We start from the raw sequence: 22,973 nt of genomic DNA, 5'->3' as shown, positions 1-22,973 counted from the left end.
TAGAAATAACACTGCTATGACCTCTTTTGTTTATACGGAATAATTTCTGTTCGTTTTAAGTTTTAGTGTTGGTCCGTCCTTAGTTTCAGTTGAAAACTTTTTTTTTTTTATAATTTCTAATCACCTCCACTCTAGGGGAGATAAGACATCTCAACCCTTATTTAGGAGCAGAACTAAGAAGCCGTAAAAGAATTGAAGGAAAAAAAAGGTTTAGAGTGAGAAAAAAAATCAAAACATTGTGTCGTTTCTTTTGTCATAGATATTTAATTCTTTGTTTTAAAAATTAAATTTAGTAGCATTTAAGAAAGTAGCTCCAGGCGAGTAGCTACGACAAAAAAGCTTAACTGAGCGGACAGGTTCATGTATCAACATACTTGCGGAAAATCGACATTTTGCTAGCTAAACAGAAATGTGCCTTTAGCCTTAGGGATTTATGTGACCTGTCCCTAAAAAAAATATCACTCATTATTCAAAAATGAATGGAAATTTCAAAAAATAATCATATCTAGTGTAGGTACGATATATGGTATTATAAACTAAGTTTGTTTTTCTTTCACAAATTTTGGGAAGAATTTCCTGAATTCTCCTAGAGAAGTATTTTATTTGTTTTTCTTCCTCTTTGGATGCACAATCTTGCTTATGGAGAGAATATTACGGAGGAATCACCGAATAAATAATTTGAATAGGTAAGTATAACAATAAGTAATCCTTCTTTTAATATTCAACTTTGAGTGGTTCCAGAACCCCATGTCTACACTTCTCCAACCACTAAGTGGTAGGGGATTGGGGTTTGGGGCGTAATTTGCTATGGGGCAGAGGGGGAAACTTCCCATCCCAGGCCTCAGTTTTCCTCAAGACCCCATACCTCCCCACCCCTCCCATCTTAAATTTAGTTTCTCCAAAAATGTTGTCAAAACTAAGATAAGCCTGCATAATTCAAGCATTCACTGAAACAGGTAATTTTTCTTTAGTACATCTTTACCTTTTTTATTACTATACGGCTCGTTTTTTCAGTTTTCTGTCATTTTCGCTTGATTTGGGAAAACTGTCTCCAACGTTGACCCCGCCCCCACAGGCTTTTGACAATATTATGCCACTCATTGTGGTATAGATTTAGAAATCTACTCAGAATGTCGTTGCCGAATATGGACTAAGTGAACCCTATTCCATTGTGAATCATAATACTTGCTGTAACGCTTTTTTGGGACGTGCGCTAAAAAATGAGGATATTGCACTCATAAAAATAGTAAAATTTTCTGAAAATGATCGTATAGAAGGGGGAAAGCCTTGATTGAAAAAAAAACAAGCAAGAGTCGAGCGCAAGTCACTTTAATTTGAAGTCGAACGCTTTACCAACAGAACCAAACCTCTAATAATCTAATTTGATATATTAGTTCATGTTTCTGAATTCCGTAGCTTATTGAGGGGGCTTGGAGGAGGAAAATACGGGAGGGGCGCTTGAAAAACCTCCGGTTAAGGGTTTTGAACCGTAATTATTACACTGATGATGTAGTTTTATACTTCCAAGCTTTTTTACTTAAGAAGTAACATCAAAAGTGTTGTTTTTAGTGCTATATCACACTTACGGATGGTAGAATTGATAAACATCACATAGATATGAAAAATAGCTTTCAAATGAGCAATTAAAGGTCACTGTAAAGAGTACTGGTAGCCCACTAGCCCCAGCTTTTCCACTTGAGACATGGGACCCAAAGTGCTGTTTTTAGTGCCATTTGGAAATTGCTGATGGTGGAATTTATAGGAAGGACGTAAAAAGGGGCGTAATTCTTTATGGGGCAGGGGGGGGGGCGGGTAACTGCCTCCTCCAGACCCAGGTTTGCCCCCCTCCCTCCGACCTTATTTAGCCCCCCAGCAGAAATTTAGTTTCTGCAAAAAATCTTGTCAAACTATGCTAAATCCGCACGGTTCGAGTATTCATATAAGTAAATTAGTTTTCTTTAGTATATCTTAGTCTTTATGATAATATATGGCTAATTTTTCAGTTTTCACTGTTATTTTAACTTGATTTGGGAAAAGTGGCTCAAGATTTGGCCCCCCCCCCCGGATTTTGACGAAATTACGCCTCTGGACGTAGATATGAGAAAAATACTTTATATGAGCTATTAAAAATCTATCTAGATACCTGCGATACCAATACGCCCAATAACAATACGCTCATACCGATACGCGTCAAATAAATACATCGGTTACTGATACAGTGTACAACCTTTTCCCCAGGGACTATGGGGGGTAATATCATCACCAAAACCACAGATTTTGACCTTTGAACCATTTTGAACAAAATGGCTATCTCAAAATCATAATTGAACGATTTTGGGGTGAGGGGCCTTCTGGGGAGGGGGGGCTGGTTGCCCTCCAATCATTTTGGTCACTTAAAAAGGGCACTAGCAAATGTAATTTACGTTCTAATGAGCTATTACACACCTTTCTATGATGTTCCGGTCACCCCCTAGCCTTGGTAGAAAAAATAACGAAAAAAAGGGAGACAGATCAGTGCCACCCATGCAAAAAAGGAATTCTTCCTATTAATCTAGGGGAGGTACTATAATTTCCCTCTTCAAGGTTTTCAACCATGCTGATTCTAATGGTGCAATTTTCCATTTTGATTTGACGCTTGTTTCAAGGGGTTTCAGGCTTCTTTGTTAAATCACCTTCAATTTCTTTTTGCAATTAACTCTTACTTTTTAAACGCATCAACATAACATTTACCATTCATGAATCAGTGTTACATGGCAATTTTTTTCACAAGGCATATTTTTTTTCAAAACACGTTTTTTAACTTTCGGTTACTATGGGCGGTGGTTCGCTCTTTACTAGGTTGCAGCTACCGCTGCAAGCATGAGGGTTAATTTCAGACGTTACCATGTCAGTACCAGAAACAATTGAACAGGCACATACAAATGACGTATTTCGAAGGGAGGCACTTCGGAGTAGAGTGGAATTCAGAAAGGGGTTAAGTTCTACCATATCATATTATTGAGTTAGGACAAAAGTGAATACACCATTCGATGCCTTTTTTTATGCTGATTACGAATATAATAATCATTTCTATCGGTTAGGTATATATAGGGGGGTGCTGAAATTCATTTCCGATAGAAATGATTATTATATTCGTTATCAGAATAAAAAAAGGCATCGAATGGTGTATTCACTTTATTTCTAACTCAATAATATGATTTGGTAGAACTTTACCCAGAAAGGTGTAAAGTCAACCTATTTTAAGCAAAATACAAAAAAAAATATCAACAGGTAGAGTGGAGAATGCCCCCCTTCATCCCAACTGCAGACCGAAGCAAAAATACTAACTGTTGTGTTTATTTTCAAATTTTTCGTTCTTGTTTTCACAAATAATTGTGAAAACAAAACACCTAGGCTTCCTTGAGAAATTTTTTCATGTTAAGTGGGTTAGATGACAGAGTTTGAGTGGGGACAAAGTTCTACTTTTTACGCTTGACTAGATTTTAAACTACCTGAAAACAAGGGTATGCAGCAGTTTAGGGTGAAACAATGTCGCCAGACGATGGCCTTAGTGATTTTTCTCTTCTACGCTTGCGCTAACGCGCTAGTTTCCACTCTTATAATATTCTCATACTCTTTGAAACTGACGAAAACGTATTTATTTTTTCTTCTCAGTTTTTATTATGATTCTTTCTGCAAATAATAAAGAAGCCCTCTATGAGTTGTTAAAAAAGGTATTTCGAAACAAAACCTGTTTTTTTCTTGGCAGAATTTCGTTCACAAATAACTATTATCTTTGCAAATTTTCCAAATTGCGAAACTCGAATCAAAGAACACATAGTTTCTTGGAAGTTAGATATAACCAAATGTAAACGAGATGGAAAAACTAATGTTGCAAAACCTATTGAATTATTCGATGACAACTAATGAACAGAACTACTTCAATTGGAATAAGCTGATGTAATACTTTGAAACAACCCAGAGTATTTAACCAATATTGAATATTCAAAAGCTAATCATAATGTTTAATTATAGTTAATTTTCTATGTTTACATATTGTAAGTTTTAATTACAAACTGAATCATAAATTCAAATCTGATTAAAAAAAAAGTTTAAGAAACTTCGTTGATATTCAAGTTTAATTTTAAATTTAATTGTTATTACGCTTAATTTTATTTAGTGTTTAATATGTGAAATTATTAATAGTAATAAATTCTTTTAATAATTTTGCATAATACGTAACATTTAATAAATGATTATGTTATTAATAGATCTTAATTATTACGTGTAAGCATAGGTTAACGTTTAGAATCTTACGTTAAGTATAGCTGCACTTATTCTGTTTATCCGCGTTCGTCTCTGATTTTTTTTTTATGCCGTTATTTCTTTTTTATTTCTTTTTTTCAATCCAACGATGATCGATGCAACGCTGCAACACTGTTGTTAAATACTTCTTTTATCTGTTTCTTCCCTCCCTAATGCTGTACGTTATCAATCACCGGAGGCCGGCGTTTTCACCGGCAGAACCCGCCCCCCCCCTCCCATGCAAAATTGAGCAATCACAGAGAATTAAAAAAAACAGCTAACTCAAAATGTCGATCAGACATCTTGTTTAACCTTCTCTTCTTGAGTTTTCCAGGGAAAATAATACAGACAAGATAAGAGACAGCTTTTTTCCGTTTATTTTCTCTTTTATTGCTACTACTACTACTACTACGGAAAATCATCTCAGCGCCAGCCTGAGTGAGCAGACACAACGCTACTACTACAGAAACTTTTCCCGGCATAGGCTGAATGAGGCAGGCAGATCCGCAGACCTGAATTTCCAATTCTATTTTGCTTAGAAATACACTTTTATCCCGTCTCCTGAAGTTCCTGCTCTCTTTAAATCTTTTCTTATGGCATTTCCCCCCCTCATTCAAGAACATCTTGTTTAGCCTCAGCTGGATTATCAAAATACATTATTTCTAGCAACTTATGATAGTAATGCTGCACCAAGGAGGTCAGGAGATTTCTCCTCATGCGTCTTAGCAGTCGTTTTCTCGATAATGTGAAAAATATAGCCCTAAAGCAGAGTTTTCTTACTAACAAAAAAAAAAACAACCCCAAAAGTAAAAATCAATGGAGAATGTGTTATCTAACGGTCTATATAGTTTTTTTTTTTACCACACCCCAAGAGTTGGGTACACTTATCGCTCTAATCTCTCCTTATCAACAAATTTCAAGAAAAACCCAACCGTAGATGGGATTTTTGATTTCTTTACAAGACCTTGCACTAGTTTCCACTCTTGTGAGTTACCCATACTCTTTGGCCTACACCCTAAAAAGCAAGGGCGGATCCAGGATTTTTTTTCGGGGGTGGGGGGGGGTTACTAATTTTTGACTCAGTTTTCGACTAATTTTCCTGATTTTTACCTAGGTTTTACTAATTTTCGACTCGGTCAAAAATTTCGGGGGGGGGGGCTTCAAACCGGGTAACCCCCCCTGGATACGGCCTTGCTAAAAAGTACGGATGAATTATAGTTTTGTATAGTTTATTCATCGATATAAGACCCATTCAAATGAGTACCAAAAACTGTTCTTAGGAACAGTTTGAGGAATATATACCTCAAGCTTTTGAGCCAGTTATTGGCAATCCATTTATTCCTTTAATTATGGTAATAACGTTCGGTAATAATGGTAATTATGGTATTAACGTTAATTATGGTAAAACAGCTCGTGGAATATAACCTCAAGCTTTTGAGCCAGTTATTGGCAATCCATTTATTCCTTTATTTATGGCTATAACGTTCGGCAATAATGGTAATTGTGGTAATAACGTTAATTATGGTAAAACTGCTCGTGGAATATATACCTCAAGCTTTTGAGCCAGTTATTGGCAATCCATTTATTCCCTTAATTATGGTAATAAGGTTCAGTAATAATGGTAATAACGTTAATTATGGTAAAACTGTTCGTGGAATATTTACCTCAAGCTTGTGAGCCAGCTATTGGCAATCCATTTATTCCTTCAATTATGGTAATAATGTTAAACCTTAATATTTCCGTCTTTTAACACTATTCTCTTATATATAGTACTTTTACATTACAAAAGGCCATTATGTCAATATGTTTCTAGTGTCACCATGTCCAACATAAAAGGGTATATACGGGATTTATAATTTTGTCAGAAGGTTGCAAAATACGTTTTTAAACTTTTCTCGGGAATTGTTGTTTTAATGAAAATAAATATGTAAATGCTATACTGAGTAGCTAAATCACATCACATTATTCTGATATATAGTAGAATATTTAATAATAAAATAGTAATTAAAGAAACAATAATAATAGATCACAAAAAAGAATAAATAATGGAATAGTAACTAAACGTTATAAGATGATATTAAATAATCGCATAAAATATATATAAGAAGTTATTTAGCTATATTGACAACAATGTTTGCCTCAGTTTTATACCTCTGTAAATATTACAAGTTAATTAAGGCCCATCAAGCAAGTCTTTCTCACTTTCTAACTCAGTTCTGAAGAAATTGTCAGATAATGCCATCTGTTTTCTAGGGAATATTATTTCATCCACTGAAATAAATAGCATAACCATGGAAAGAACAGCCAATACGAGAGGAACCTCATAAGTTGCTTCTGGTCCCACTTTTCCATAAAAAAAAAAAACTTAACATGCATTGTTTCATCATGATGAAAAATAGTTTGGACATATTTTTTGGGTAAAGCTTTCTCATTTTTTACCTCATAAAAAAAATACAGCAACCCTTCCTTTCAAGACAAAATTATGGATTATCTACTACACCGAAATTGTTCGTTTTCTTTATGGCAAAACTGGCTTGGGTATATTAAATCATCCACTTTTTTACGCTTGTAGTATCCGTCACACACCATAAATTTTTAAGAAGTAACAAGTAAATTATCTTACTTGGGCTACCGTTGTTGAGGGCGTATACTTTTGACCTGTTTATACACCTCAGGGGACACTTCTATCCTCTCGAGCTCATCACTGGACAAATCAAGTTCATGAACCAACTGCCGCAACTCCCGCTCCTTTTTATCATCTTCTCTGAAGGAGCCTTCGCCATCTATGTGTAAACTTGCAAGGGATCCGTATGATCTGGACCGATGCTCCTAAAAGATGACAGAAACGGATTATGGTAAGTTCACAAAAACAGGGAAAACGGTGTTCCGTCATGTCTACAAGGTCGCTTAGCCTAAAAAAAAGTGTTGTTTTTCTCCTTTCCTGCCCAATTTTCTATCCTGTTGTAACATTCATGCAGTTAAAAAAAAAAACAAAAAAACTGTAATTGGTCAAACGAGATGCACATAGCTCCCATTTGTAATTCAAACGAAACTCGTCCCCGTATTCTACACGATGACATCCCAGAGGTATTTTCCACTCAACCAATCAGACTGTTCACATTTTTTACTCTTTCCTTGACCCCCCCCCCTGATATCGTCATTGTAACGACTATCTCCGAACATTTATGCCATATGCCTAAATGAGAAAAGGCAGTGAAGATAGAAGATATTTTAGTAATTCTTTATTTAGTGTGTAACCGCTTCTTTTCTCTAGTGAAATTCATATAAAAAAGACAAATATAAAAAAAAAAATCTGGAAATTCTTTTGAACTTTTGTTTCTGTTTTGGCATCATTGAAAATTTTGTAGTAAAACATGCAGCGGATGTACATTATGAAATATCAAGAGTGTGTTTCGGGCACATATTTTCATACTCGTAACCAAGAGACAATGATTGTTCTTTTTCTTCTGTGATACATCCCATTGTCACTAAAAATATTCCATAGTATAATATGAACCAGTGCTTTCACTGTCGCCGAAAAATACGAGGATTCCCGAAATATCCCCAAAAGAAAACTGGACTTCCCGAAGTGTCACTGACATTTAATATTGACAAACATTAAAGATTTCTATCTAACTTTCGTAGCTACAGACATTTATTTTTAAGGAGATTTTGGAGACCACAACTTTCTTCCGGTGTAATTCGGATAACCTAAAAAAGGGAGCACTGATGTAATGACCATTTTTTTATCTTTTGTGGGCTGAGACTGAGAGACAAAAAAAAAGAAGAAAAACAATTGGGGTCAGGGTTGTATGTGGAAACTTGCTCTTCATGAACAAACCTTTTGTGTACATGTGAAGCTCACCAAGACAATGGCGCTGTTTCTGATATCATATTGCTCTCTCTTCTATTTTAAAGCGTGGACAGAACGTTTATAACAAAATATGGTGCATAGTACATGGTTATGTATATTACGCACATCCTAGGCTTAATATATTCCATCGCCTCATTCTTTTGTCTCCCATCCTCTTGTCTCTCCAAGGTATGTTATTGGCTATGTACACGAGTATGCAAATAATGTGTAGAATGTGTATCATTGGCTATACTGAGATTTTATTCTTCTTCTCTTTTCCAGGGTCCATCATTGGCTCTGGACACTATTTTAAAACACCATGTGCAGCATTTGTTATTAATGTGCAGCATTATATTCCGCATCTTTCTCCAAAATTGATACAGTTAATCCGCATTGTCCTAGTATTAAAGCTGATTTTTTTATAAGTGGTAAACAGGTGGATTTGCTGGAGTTGGGATTCTTTGTCAGAGAGGGTTCGAATCCTGGTGTACCCAGTTATTTGGTTTGGGACGAGGGTCAGTGGTGTGACTCTGTAAGCTCAGCCAGAGTCGACCCAGCTCTAAACTGGTACCCGGAGATATCTGGGGAAGGTAAAACAGGAAGGGTGTGTGAAAACACAGGATGGTTGGCCCCCGACCCCCCATTTCACTTCCTGGCTGAAGCGCCAAGAAACGGAGATCAGCACCGCCGGTTGGCCCTTAATGGTCCTAGTGCCGTAAGCTTTATCTTTTTTTAAAACAATTTTTTTTTCAGTTACTACTTCAAAGTAAAAATATAGTCTGCATAAAGCTTTGTTGGCTTGACAAATCTTTCCAGGTGAAGTAGCCAAGTTGATTTCAAACTGATAAGCCTCCTGGTGGCAGAAGTCTGCTTTGTTTACTTTAACCTATATTTTAAAGTACCTGAAAAGACAAGTGTTGCAGTAACAGGCAGGGTAAAAAGGAAAAGTTGGCAAAGGCTAGATGGCGGAGGCTATTTTTCTTTCCTCAACTAGCGCCAGCTTCCACTCTTATATGTTTTTCATGTGATGATCATACACATAAGAAAGATGCATCAAATGTTGAGGCGAGGGCACAATGACAGCAGGATTCCTGAATAATGACTTCGCTGCTTAATATTAATTAAAAAAAACTTTTTCCGCAAAATAAGTTTTTCAAAGATAAGTAAATAACTCCATTAAACCAAAAATGAGCAAAAAATAAAATCAAATAATCTACCAAGCGTGAAACTACCACAAATCAGCATCGATAAATAAATGAAACCCAAAACGAACAGAAATTACAATAAATAACCGAGTCAAACTCAAAACGAGCAGAAATTAACATGAGTAGGGCTCAAAACCCCTATGCCTTCCCAAGGCCAGAACATAATTTGCACTTTACTGAATAAATATAAACGTTTTTACTTTCATAACTTTAATAAATCAAATAATATTAACATTTTGATTACCAAATATCAGTATATGTATATTAAACTGACAATTCAAATTCATTTGTATTTTTTTCAGTAAAGTGCAAATTATGTTTGCACTAGCCGTTCCAATCGAATGAGCCCTTTTCCAAGTTTCTACGACACCTCCTTCGATACGAAGTGCCCTGGTATGAAAGAAAAAAAAAATACACTGTGTCAACATTGTTCTTTACTTAGGCAGCGCTATCGCGCTGCCTATGATTCATAATTTTTTGCGTGATGTTTTTGTAAAGTTTCAGTATCCTAATAAAAATAATATGTTAATAATTAGAGGAAAAGAAGCGACCAAAAGGCTACGGAAAAAGATAAAAATGATCAGTGTCATCTAATTCAGTGTCACCAGTCTCTTTTTTTGAATTCACCCGTTCCGCCATAGAATTTTTCGAACCATTAAGCAGCGTTCCTAGGCCTTTTTACCCAGGCGGAAATCCTAAAGGTATGCTGAAAGCATTTTAGGTCTTATCACAGTATAATATTGCTTGATGGTGCACTTACGCACATAGCTCTTTCAGCAAATCAAAAATAATGAGTCTATCGAGATTTTGGTTTAGAATTTTCCCTCCATGGCAGCACCCCTTGCAGTTAATGTTATTTTCCAACCTTTATCGTCACTGTCACACCTAAGAGACGCATCTGAAATTTTCATATTTCTTAAATAATTGTCACACACCGTTTGCTAAGCTGTCCTCGAAGGGGTGATCAGCAGAGCGACGTTTATTCATTCACGCTTTGAGCACGTGATTTAGCATCAAGAACACAATATATTCTCTATTCTGGACTTCATCTATGGTCAGTGTTTCCAATTTCCTTTTCAATCTGTAAACTCGGCAATTTTCGGTAAGGAATCCGTAGCTGGCTCTCAGTTTGAGAGCAAGCTACTGATTTTCTGCCGAAAATACGAACTTCGGGAGAGGGATCTGGAATTCGGTAGATCTTCAAAAAATCGGTAGAAGTGGAAACACTGCCTTTGATATTAAATAACTTTCCATTTTTCCAATCTTGTTAATGCCCCTTCATTAGCAAATGACGGACTATCTTTAGTCATTAGTAATATTTTCATGTGATTAAAATTTTTGAAAAAGAGAAACTGGTTGTATTCACGCACATGCCAAAGCTCTTCAGCGGACATTGACTTCCTCAAATTTCGTCAGCATAGCTGCTTGGTTATTTTTCGACCAGCATGTGGCGCATTTGAAGCGTTTCATTCAAATTAAATAAAGGCAAACAAGTTTTGAATGGAAGAAAAGGGTGAAGTTAAAGCTTGAATCAAGTCGAAAAATTTCAAATTCACAGCCGGAGGCATTTATCACTGGGAATAAGCTATCAACAGGAAAATAATAGTTAGCTTATACATGCATAAAACTATAAGAAAAACCACAAACGCTACACAAAAAGAACAAAAACAAAATAAAATACATAACACATGCATAAATAGATGAGGAAACCCACAAACGCTACAAAACCCAAACAAAAGAAAGTAGATAATACATGCATAGAAAGACGTGGAAAAACACAAACGCTACACAAAAAAGTACATAACACATGCATAAAAAGACGAGGAAACCTACAAACACCACAAAACAAAAGAATACATGCATAGGAAGACGTAGAAGACCACAAACGCTGCACATAAAAGTACATAACACATGCATAAAAAGACGAGGAAACCTACAAACACCACAAAACAAAAGAATACATGCATAGGAAGACGTAGAAGACCACAAACGCTGCACAAAAAAGTACATAACACATGCATAAAAAGACGAGGAAAACCACAAACGTTACAAAAACGAAAACAGAAGAAAGATGCAAAGGAAACATGCATAAAAAGATCAGCAAAACCACAATCGCCTACACACACACACGCACAAAAAAAAAGGAAAAGAAACTCGTTGTTCCCGTCGAAAGAAACTTTTCAATTAGGAAAATTCGGGACGTGTATTTTGGGACATGTATTTGGGAAAATATTCAAATACCTTTGACCGACCAACTACAGGCTATCTCTGTATTGTTCCAGGATGAAAACATGGCCTCCAGTACTGCGTGTATTCCCAAAATTTATGTGGTCTGTTCAACATTCAACAAGAAAAAGTTTCGATATATAATGGCCAGTGCTATATTTTTGTGAAATTCCTATGTTAGAGCCTGACTGATTGCTTCTTCTCTTTATCCATTAGTCTGGTAATTTTCGAGCCCCCTATGTTCCTACAAATCCAATGGGATAAAAATACTTTTTTGCAATTTTTGAGCACCTGAAAAAATCCCTCCCCCCAGATAAATACATCTGTACATGTAAGGATACACACACCTCCCCTCTCTTCACCTCTTCAGTGCGCTGTGGCTCTTTTTCGAATTTTGCAATGTCTTGAGAATCATTAACTTTTTAGCATTCAACAGTTTTCACTGTTAGATTAAGTCACACTTTCCACATCTGTATCAAATTCCTACTACTACTACTACTAACAACTTACCGCAGCACCAAGCCGCCTGAGGCCAACACAGCTACGCACACTCCTCCTCCACTCCAATCTATTCAAAGCCTACCTTTTTACACCCGCCCACTAAGTTCTCATTTCCTTTAAATCTGTTTTTATGACAGCCTCCCACCCCAGCCGGGGACGACCTGCTTTCCGTTTAGCCCTAAACGGTTGGGTAAAAAGAATCGTCTTCGGTAATCTGTCATCTTTCATCCGTACAACGTGGCCTAGACATCTCAACGTTTCTTTCTTTATTGCCCTAGAAAGTAGTATTGAAGCACATTTTTCGTACAGCCTATTGTTTGAAATACGGTCAGACTTTTTTTAACTGTGAAAAAACACCCTGAACCTTGGCTATTCTATATTTAACATCTTCACTGCTCCCACCATCTTTACTAATAATACTACCAAGGTAAGTGAAGCTGCCCACCAATCTGATCAATCTTTTCATTACCCAACATCACCTTTTCATGTTCACTTATTCCTATCTTTAGTGATTTAGTCTTCCTAACATTAATTTTTAAACCAACTTTAGCACCCTGAACGCGCAAAACCACTAAAACTTCATTCATTTTGCTCACACTTTCATTTAGGATGCTTATATCATCTGCTTAATCGAAGTCTAGGAAACTTTTTCCTTCCCGTTTGATTCCATGTTCTCCCATTGTCTTTCCTGTGCTCCTTAAGACAAAGTCCATCAAAATAATCCATATAAAGGGGGATAGAACACAGCCCTGTTTAACTCCTGATTTAATACAAAACCAGCTGCTAACCTCATTTACTATCTTAACCGCAGCAGAATTATTCTCGTACATAGCAGTAATCACTTTAATGTATTTGTCTGGTATACAATACCAGGATAAAACCTTTATTAAAGCTCTTCTATCAACAGAATCGAACACTTGGTCATAATCTATAAAATTGAGGACCAAAGGTGTTTGAAAATTCAGGCACTTCTCAATTATTAGCCTAAGAGTGAAAATTTGGTCGACACATCCTCTACCTTTTCGAAAACCGCACTGCTCTTCTCTTAAAACTTTGTCTACGGCATCTCTCAGTCTAAAAAGCATCATATTACTAAGTAATTTACTACCTACAGAAACCAGACTAATACCTCGATAATTACCACACTCACTTTTATCACCTTTCTTATAAAGGGGCTTAATTAAGGTTTTCCTAAAATCGTTAGGTACTTCCCCTTTTTTAAAAACCATATTCATAATCTTTAGTAACTTATTTTTAACCTCAGCGCCACCATATTTAAGAAACTCATTTACAACCCTATCCGCACCTGGAGCCTCATTATTCTTTAATCCTTTTAGTACTGTTGCTAATTCCTCCTCACAAAACAAATCTTCCTTCACATCCAAGGTATCACATACTTTTTCATTTTCCTCTATTTTTTTTCCTGCAACTCTATCTCGGTTAAGCAAATTCTCAAAATGTTCGGCCCATCTCTCTTTAGTTTTTTCCTTATCGCTAATTGCGACCCCATTCCTATCTTTAACTGGGCCAAGTCCGGATTGACTACTCCCTCTCAATTTGTTAACGTGCCAGTACAATATTTTATTATTATGCCGTCTAGCTGCATCTTCCAGATCCTCAGCAATTTTATCCATGGCCTCCACTTCACACCTCCTTAGTTCATATTTTAGGGCTTTCTCCCCTTTCTTTACATTTCTTTTGTTTTCAAAGATCTATCACTCTGATAATTCTTGTACAGGTCCTTTCTCCTTTCTATTAAACATAAAGCTTTTTCACTAATATTCTTAGCTGCAGTTCTAGCTTTCTTTCCTAACAAACCTTTAGTAACTTCACAAATTGTTTTCCTAAAATTATTCCAATCATCTTCCACATTATCAAATTTTAAACTCTCTAGTTCAGTATTAAACTGTGCCTCAAAGGTTTCTCTCAAATTGTCATACTGGAGTCTACCAACATCATAACTTCCCAGAAGGTAGGTACCCTTCCAAAATTTCAGCTTTAAATTAACCCTGGACACTACTAGATGGTAATCTTTACTTTTAACATCAATAACAGCATTCCTATATACCCTAGTATCTTGTATTGATCCTGCCAGTCTCCAATTTACTATAATATAATCATTAAGGTTTGCTGTCTTACCATTACGTGAATACCATGTTAACTTATGAGCCATTTTATGACCAAACAATGAATTGGTTATAAATAGATTGTTATACCTACAAAATTACAAAAGTCTGTATCCATTACTATTTTCTTTTCCTACAACAAATTTACTTAGGCTAGGATACCATCTATCCCATTTCTACCAACCTGGGCGTTAAAATCTCCCAGTAATAACATCATATTTCTACCTGGGACCCAGTCTATTTGCTCGTGTAACTGTAAGTAAAATTCATCTGAGTCACTAGTATCTCCGTCAGTCGGTTCTACAGGGGCGTATACTACTATAACTGATACCCTGAGCTTTCTAGACATGAAATGAGCGATTAATATTCGATTTTTAATGCCTTCCCAGCCTAAACAAGACTTAGCAGCTTCCTTATTCATCATGAGCCCTACTGCCTGTCTATGTACCCCATCCTTCCTGCCTGAGTAAACAAATTCTATATCACCTAATTTCATGCTTCCTACCCCTGGGATATGAGTTTCTTAAACTCCTAATAAATCCGGTTCGAATCATCTGAGTTCGTCAGTCAAAATGTCGATACGATAGTCATTTTTTAATGTCGTAACATTCCAAGTTCCAATTTTCATGTTCTTTAAATCATTGAAATTATTTTCGCCTCAGGAAAAGCAATGATCCCGGATACCAGTGCAGGGCGGGGATCAAATATCTTCTCAAGTCTATACCGAAGGGCTTAAGCCGGCTTAGAACCGGACAGCAAGAACTCCCTGGGACCTCCATGAATGGGGGCTTTGTGCAATCCTGGGTCAATCTTGGTCACAACATAGTTTTCAGCACTTGGCAATGCCCTTCTATCAACAAGAGTTGAAATCCTGCACAGACAGTCTCAAGTCTATTACCTCCGACTCATTACATATTCATGCCTACAAATATTATGCTACTACGGGGAGGCAGCCCATAATAGATACATTAGCCAGGAAGAGGCTTTTCAGCCCGAAAACGCCCGTCAAAACAGACCAAGCCCCGAAAAATTGTCCATTAGTCAATTGATTTTGTCAAAAATAAGTATTTTCAAAAAAATATACTTATGCATTATACGGGCCCCAGGAAAGAAGTCACGTTTGGTTAATGCTAATGAAATAAAATAAAACTTGATGAATATATAATGGTATAGAAACAAATTTGGGCTGTATATTTGCAAATTAGGGGGTGGGGTAAAGTATAGCATATATTAAATACGTAACCTAACCTAACCTAGGTACCTCCCCCCTAAACCCCCAAAAACAATTGTTTAAATATTGTAAACTCAATAAGAAACCACGCTTTGCAATCAATTTAGATAGAATATACCCGTTTGACGGGTCTCCATGTCTGGTTTCCTTATACAATATATAGCGGTGGGTGCCCGTATAATACCTAAGTACCAAGAAAATCCATGCAATTTATTATCTTATAATAAGAAGAATAATTTATCTAAACTAGCACGACCGATGATCGAATCTTGTACATGACTAATTTGAAGATTAAAATTGACACTGAAGTTCAGGTAGAGGGTTCATATTTTTATGCCACTAGCATTTTTCATTCTGGTCAAATTCTCAGACAATTAATATAAGTGGTACATTTCCAGTCATTTTTAAAATTGTGGCGAAAGGTATCATTAGTGGCTAACCTGAGAATTCAGATTTCTCTTTCAGATTTTAACACAGCCGTTTGCATTCAGAAGATTTTATATAGACCTTACACTACCCCATACCTGTTACTTGAATAAAATTAAAGACGCATTGGGTTTTAGATTCTAGGGTGTAAACAAGGCCGTATCCAAGCCGGAGGGTTTCGAGTTTTGACCCCCCCCCCTCCAAAAAAAAATAAAAAATTGTGTATATAAACACTCTTCCTTTCCCCTCTATAGAAAGATATAATGACTTTCCAACAAATATTTCAACTAATATTGCTTTTCCGCTCCTACATGAAACTCAGTCTTTAAATTGAATTACAGATTAATAAAATTTTTAGAGACATTTTTGTTGTGAAATATCCATTTGGCCAACTCAAACAATCAGACCTCGACTACACTGTCCATGGTACTTTAAGGGGCTCCAGTATACCCTTTGAAAATTATTACAACCGAAATTTACAAGCAACTGATAACTACAAATAAATTGATAAATTAACAACGGCTTAAAAGCTCAATTTTTGATTATTTTCCAATACTTTCAACTTTCCACAAAAGATCTTTAAGTGTGGCACATTTGAATGAAGTTAAAAATAGGAAAAATCCTATCAGTGAAGGAATAAAAATTCAGGTATTACAAAACAAAAACAATAAATGAACAAAATAGGTTATAGATTTTACACAAGAGCAGAAGAACTGAATAATGGGTTTTATGTTTGTTGACTGTAATTGTGAATAAGTTCTGTGAACAAGGAATTTTTTTTCAACTTTCAACCAATACTTTCAACTTTCTACAGCAGTTTTTTTAACACCAATTTTTGATAAAATCTACTCAACTTGTTTGACGTAGAACCCAAATCTTTACTCAGATTCAACACAATTGCCACTAAAAAATTTTTTTGGTGGCACAATGGAATACATTTAAAAATAGGGAAATACCTATTATTGAAGGAATAAAATTCAGGTATGACAAAACAAAAACAATAAATGAACAAAATATGTCAGTATTAAAAAGCGTTATACATGTTAGAGATGTTATAAATTTTACATAAGAGCAGAAAAAACTCAATAATGGGTTTTATGTTTTTTACTATAATTGTGAATAAGATCTGTGTACAAGGAAATATTTTTTTTTTCAACTTTCAACCAATATTTTGAACTTTCCACAACAGTTTTTTTTAACACCAATTTTTGGCAAAATCAATTCAGCTTGTTTGACGTAGAACCCAAATATTTACTCAGATTCACCACAATTGCCACTGAATTTTTTTCAATTGGCACATTTGAATGAATTTAAAAATAGGAAAAATCCTATCAGCGAAGGAATAAAATTCAGGTTTAAAAATCAAAAACAATACAATGAACAACATATATCAGTATTAAAAAACGTTATACATGTTAGAGACGTTATAGATTTTACACAAGAGAGGAAAAACTGAATAATGGGTTTTATGTTTTTTGACAGTTGTTTTGAATAAGTTCTGTGTACAAGGAATTTTTTTTTCAAATTTAGAACAATACTTTCATCTTTCCACAACAGCCTTTTTTTGTCACCAATTTTTGGCAAAATCTACTCAACTTGTTTGACGTAGAACTTACATATTTACTCATATTCAACATGATTGCCACTGAATTTTGTGTTTAAGTGGCACATTTGAACAAATTTAAAAATAGGAAAAATCCTATCAGCGAAGCAATAAAATTCAGGTATTAAAAAACAAAAACAATAAATGAACAAAATATGTCATTATTAAAAAGCGTTATACATGTTAGCGATGTTACAAATTTTACACAAGAGCAGAAAAACTGAATAATGGGTTTTATATTGATTTACTGTCATTGTGCATAAGTTGTGTGTAAGGAAATATTTTTTAGATATAAAGATAGCAATAAAAACACCCTTTATCTCAGAAGTTCCACTTCCCAGCTATTTCTGCAAATGAGAAAAGCACATAGCTCATTTTGCCAAAACAGAAGCAAATAAGGTAGGAAAAAACGGACCACACTAGTTTATGGAGATTGCGTTTCAGGGGATAGGCTCTTAATCTAAGTTTAGAATTTTTCCCGCAACACGTTTCAACTTACCTCAGTCAAAACTCCCTCCGTCAATTTTAAGCAATTTCATCATATTCCTTTTTTTCTTTTTCACGATATTTGGTGGTTCATCTATTTTTTTTTAATTCAATTAAACTCAAATTCTGGCCCCTGGCATCTTTGTTTTTTTCTGACAATGATAATTGCTTCAATTTTTTCTGGATGAATTAGGCAGAGTATGTAATTTAAAACTTTGTGACGAACAATTAAAGTCTTTTTGAGTAATTATAATTTCAATTGTTAGGCTGTACCTCCCGCCAAAACTGAACATAAAAGGAGACTGTCTAATTAAGCAGAAAAGTTGAGACTTTCATTTTATATTTCAGGAATGTTATAGATGTCAAAAGTTTAATTATCGAGTAACTTGGATTACTTGGGTCATCTAAGAAGAATATACGGTACTTATGTATTATAGCCACCCCAGTCAAGTTCTTTATCTGAGTAGAACCGGTTTCTCTCTGTATTTCAGTACGTATTCGGTGATAATCAGCTTAGCCTGAGAGAGATAAACTACACTGTAGGTATGTTTTTATTAAATATCTTATATATAGAGTTGGTACTTTGGTTAGGTATTTAATATAATGCGTTCTCGGCGCCCTGATTTACATAATTCTCTGTTGCAGTTTCCATAATTTTGTTTCTAAAGTATTATATTTTCATCATATTTTGGTATATTTCATTACGATTAACCTAACTTCACTTCTTGAGTGAGCTGGTTATAATACATAAGTACCGAAGATATTATGTTGGTGTGTTTTTTGGCTTATTGAATTGAATATAAATATACATAAGAGCTAGACATTAAGCATTAATCATATAATACATGGCCCTAGTCTCCACATTGTTCTCTTTTCCTGTGAAGGAGGAGGAAGACACGCGTCAATTAAATGCTATACAACTTAACTCATAAAGAGAATAAAAATTAAAGAGAAAAAAAAAATTGTGAACCGTTTTTTTGAAAAAGTTAAATGCTGATTCAGGTTCCATACAATACGACTCGCCGTTAAAGGATTGAAGTCTGACCTTACAGATGGAGTTAATGGAATTCGAATATGAAGTGCTTTAGTAAATTTGGTATGGACTGGACCAATTCGGTTTCAGTAAAATAAGAGGGGAAATAAAACACCTCATGAATTTAACAGAAGGTAAAAGGTACGTTTATTTAGTTTTTTTTTCTTTGTCAAAAATATAAACCCCCATTCTCCAATGTGAGTATGAAAATCCAACATAACTTATTTTAGAAAAAAAAAATAACGAAACCTTCTACATTTTGGAGAAAAAAAACAACGAAACCTTCTAGGCCCAATAGAATAAAACTGGTCCGACCAATCCTTAGAGCTTTATTAGTTTAGAGGGTATTAACACAAGTCCTAAAATTTAATGGCACATACTGGGCTTCAAATTGTTGTAGCCGTTATTTCTCATTCTTTTATCATTTTATCATATTTTGTTCCTAACTTAAAAAAAAAAAAAATTATAAATACCTTAAGGTATACGTTCCCTCTAAAACAAGCGATTTTGCGACAATCCAGGACCAGTAAATGCCACCAAAAGGACTAAATACTTGTATCATTAGATTCATTAGCTTCAGATCCATCTATTCACCGAGCCATAATTTTGATGTCTCTTAGACTTTGTATTGGAGAATGATTTAAACTTGTTAAAAAACTACTGTTCCTTTGTCAACAATTTTCCACTAATATTCAATGTATTTTCAATCTAAAGGACCATGCACACAAAATAAAAAAAAATCAGTTGAGGGATAGAAATAAATCTCAACTTTGGAATGATAACAAACTTGTATTTCGTAGTCTTTCGCTGATATATTAAAACCATAGGAAAGCAGAAAAACCATAGGAAAACATACCAAAACCTAAGGAAAGCATACGAAAACAGAAAATATAAACTGTAACCAAATAAGATACAATAAAACTGATCCGATCAATCCATAGAGTTTTATCAGTTTAAGGGGTGGGCTATTAACGCAAATTCTACAATTAAATAGCAGCTGCCGGCTTTCAAATTGTTGCAGCCGTTATTCCACATTCTTTTATCATATTTTGTTGTTTTTGTTTTTTTTTGTTCAATACGCTCAATTCACTTCAAAATTCAGGCCACTAGGACCTTTGACATTTTTTCTGGACACAGCATGCAATTTTAAAAACTTTGCAACACATAATTCAGGGTAATTACAATTTGACTTTTTGGATACAATTACAATTAGGCTATACCACCAACGAAACTGAACAAAAAATGAGCCATAAAGCTAAATCCGTAAATTCCCTAAACGTACCTGGGTAAGAGGTTTTTTCAGACTTAACAGATTGCGATAAATATCCTTCTCTTTGTTTATTTATACAATCCCATACAAATGAACAAAGCCGTATGCAAGGTGGATGAGTCTGCCCTGTTTCAGGAAATCGTCAAGGGAAAATTTTCTTCTTGTTTCATATGTATCAACATGAATATTCACAATTATACAGGAATGTTGGACTAATACAAAATTCTCTGACAAAAACACACAGTCCCGTCAGCATCTTTACCTCAGCTTAGATCCTCTCGTACATCAAGAGGCACTTAGGACATCCAAAAAGAGTCGCCAGTCATATCTCATCAATGCAACCGCCCAGATATTTTTCGAGTTGGGTTGAAGTAAGGCGTTGAAGCTTTGTAGACTAGTTCGGTAGCTCAGTCCCTGTGTGTTTTTGGGGCGTTCTCTTTTTATGGTGCCCCAAGGCTGCTATGAAAGAACGATCTTGGGAAGTCAGGTTTCAGAAATAAGAATCACGGGCAGAAGGAACCCCCATTTCACATATCCTAGTTAGTGTATGCGCAGATACTGCAGTGAATGCACCACTGTTCTGAAAACTCTCAAAACATTGAATTAATAGTGCTCTTGAGCACTATTGAGCACTGCTCTCAATCAGCTCAATACATTACTACCAAGTTTAGAAAAACTTTCAATTTTACTAATGCATTCTAGGTGCCAAGGCCTAATTACTTGGCAATTTATTTATTTATATATATATATATATATATATATATATATATATATATATATATATATATATATATATATATATATATATATATATGGCTATAATAGATTTGGCAAGGATTTGGTCAACTCAGCTGCGGTAATACAAAACCCGGCATGTTACATTTCAGTTAGCACACGGTTGACTGAACAAGTAGATATTTCTAGATGTTTATCAAAACCAATCTTAATATCAAAAGATCCATTAGTTCAATATTTCTGAGAGTGAAAAATAGGATATAACCTATTCTGACATCACGAAGCTTCTAATTATCTGAGAGAGCAATATAAAATAGAAGAAAACGGATTGAACTGTTTTGTAGGGTTCCCGTGCAACTGAACCCTCGTTTAACCGAACCCCGTGCAGCTAAGGTTCTGATAGGGTTCTGAAGCATGGGCGCTCCAAAACACAGAAGAAGATTTGCTAGATGTTTTCTAAAGAAGTTACCTACGGATTGTTCTCGGTACCCGGCTGACTGAACGTATTTCAAACAGTAGGCTATGCGAAAAGCGTGGTTCAATCCTACTTTCAAGGGCTATAATGAGAGAAAGGGTGATATAGCTAGGACATGTTCTGCGAATTAGGGATGACAGATTACCAAATATTATCCTTTTCGGCCAACCGTTTAGGACTAAACGGAAAGCAGGTCGTCCGCGGTTGGGGGTTGGAATATGTCGTAAAGAAACATTCAAGGGAAATGAGAACTTCCTAGGAGGGTGTAAAGAGGGAGGGTTTGAATAAATTGGATAGAGGAGAAGCGTGCCTAACTATGTTGGTTTCGGGCGGCTTGGTGTTGCGCTGAGTTATTATTAGTAGTAGTAGAATGGGGCCTAAGTTTGGCAGGATGGTTTGCGTCTTTTAGGATTTACAACTAATATCACATAACATCTTTTAAATTGCCACTGGTGAGCCTATCTCCTACATTGTTTTATGTTTGAAAGGCAAAATGGTTTTGTATATTTCTGGCATTAATCCTTATTTGTAGGAAACATTATGGATATTCGTATGTAAAAGGCTGTCATGCCTCCACGCCTTGACGAAGCTTAATGACTAATAGGATCAAATTAATGACTAATAGCTTAATGACAATAGAAAATAGGAGCAAACTCATCAAAAGAGTAAACAAGTATTGAAGAGACAGACCCCTGGGTTCGTGTCTGGCCATGGAGCTCGGGTTTCTTTACTAATATATAGATAAACCTCATTGGTGAGGTTATCACTTATTGTTTAACAACTTTCTACCTTTAGGAAATTTGATGGAAAAAAAATGAAGAATTTTGAATTATTTAATTTTTGTATCAAACTGTCTGACACCCTCATTATAGCATCTTTGAAAAGCAACACTCAGCTTTAAACAGGAACACCAGTTAGAATCTTGTTCCGTGGAAAAGTGCGGCAAACCTGTCAAAACAGCAAAAAATAGTTTGATAAGACTCCAGGGTTTGCTGTCTTATAAATGACTTACGGCAGTTTTGATTGCACTAAAAAGCTAATAGCAAAGGTTTACTGCTCTTTTTCTAAAAATACAAGTTAGACAAATGCGCCAGAATTTCATCTTCAACAGTTGCTCGAAAACCAAAGAAAATATGAACTAGAAAAAACATTTTCTGCTGAATTCAGCTCTGTTTGCTGTGACAATACTGAACCTATATTACAAAATTCAGAAGTTCTAAATATGCTTGTCTTATTGATTATGAAAATGTGTTTTCATTCAGATTTGTATGCTCTTATCACTGTATATATAATTAGGCAGTAAGTTTACCGCAGATGATTTCTGGCTCTTCATTCTCGGTGCGAACAAAAAGCTTTTCCCACTTATTCATGCATTAGCGGGTTAGTGTGTATGCGTCAATCAATGAGAAATGGTTCGAAAATGTATTATTTGTAATTGCGAAAGCAAACAAAAACTTGGTGAGCCGGCCAAGTGGTTTGCAACTGGTATGATGCAACTGGTATGGCCAAGTGGTATGAC

The 22,973-nt window shown here is 35.4% G+C and overlaps 1 protein-coding gene across 1 annotated transcript in view; it reads right to left on the bottom strand.

Annotated features, from left to right (window-relative positions):
* Window positions 1–22,973, bottom strand: part of LOC148941946 (uncharacterized) — a 161,808-nt gene that overhangs the window by 20,281 nt on the left and 118,554 nt on the right. The window contains exon 6 of the mRNA XM_089103405.1: window positions 6,908–7,113. Within this exon, the coding sequence (XP_088959531.1) occupies window positions 6,913–7,113 (201 nt within the window). The 3' untranslated portion in view covers window positions 6,908–6,912. The remainder of the gene's footprint in view (window positions 1–6,907; window positions 7,114–22,973) is intronic.

This window comes from Artemia sp. Qi Xiang Cuo, chromosome 17 (genome assembly GCF_049724085.1).
Source record: "Artemia sp. Qi Xiang Cuo chromosome 17, ASM4972408v1, whole genome shotgun sequence".
Lineage (NCBI taxonomy): Eukaryota > Metazoa > Arthropoda > Branchiopoda > Anostraca > Artemiidae > Artemia > Artemia sp. Qi Xiang Cuo.
Note: the sequence above shows the minus strand (reverse complement) of the source record. Positions and strands in the feature narration are given on the sequence as shown.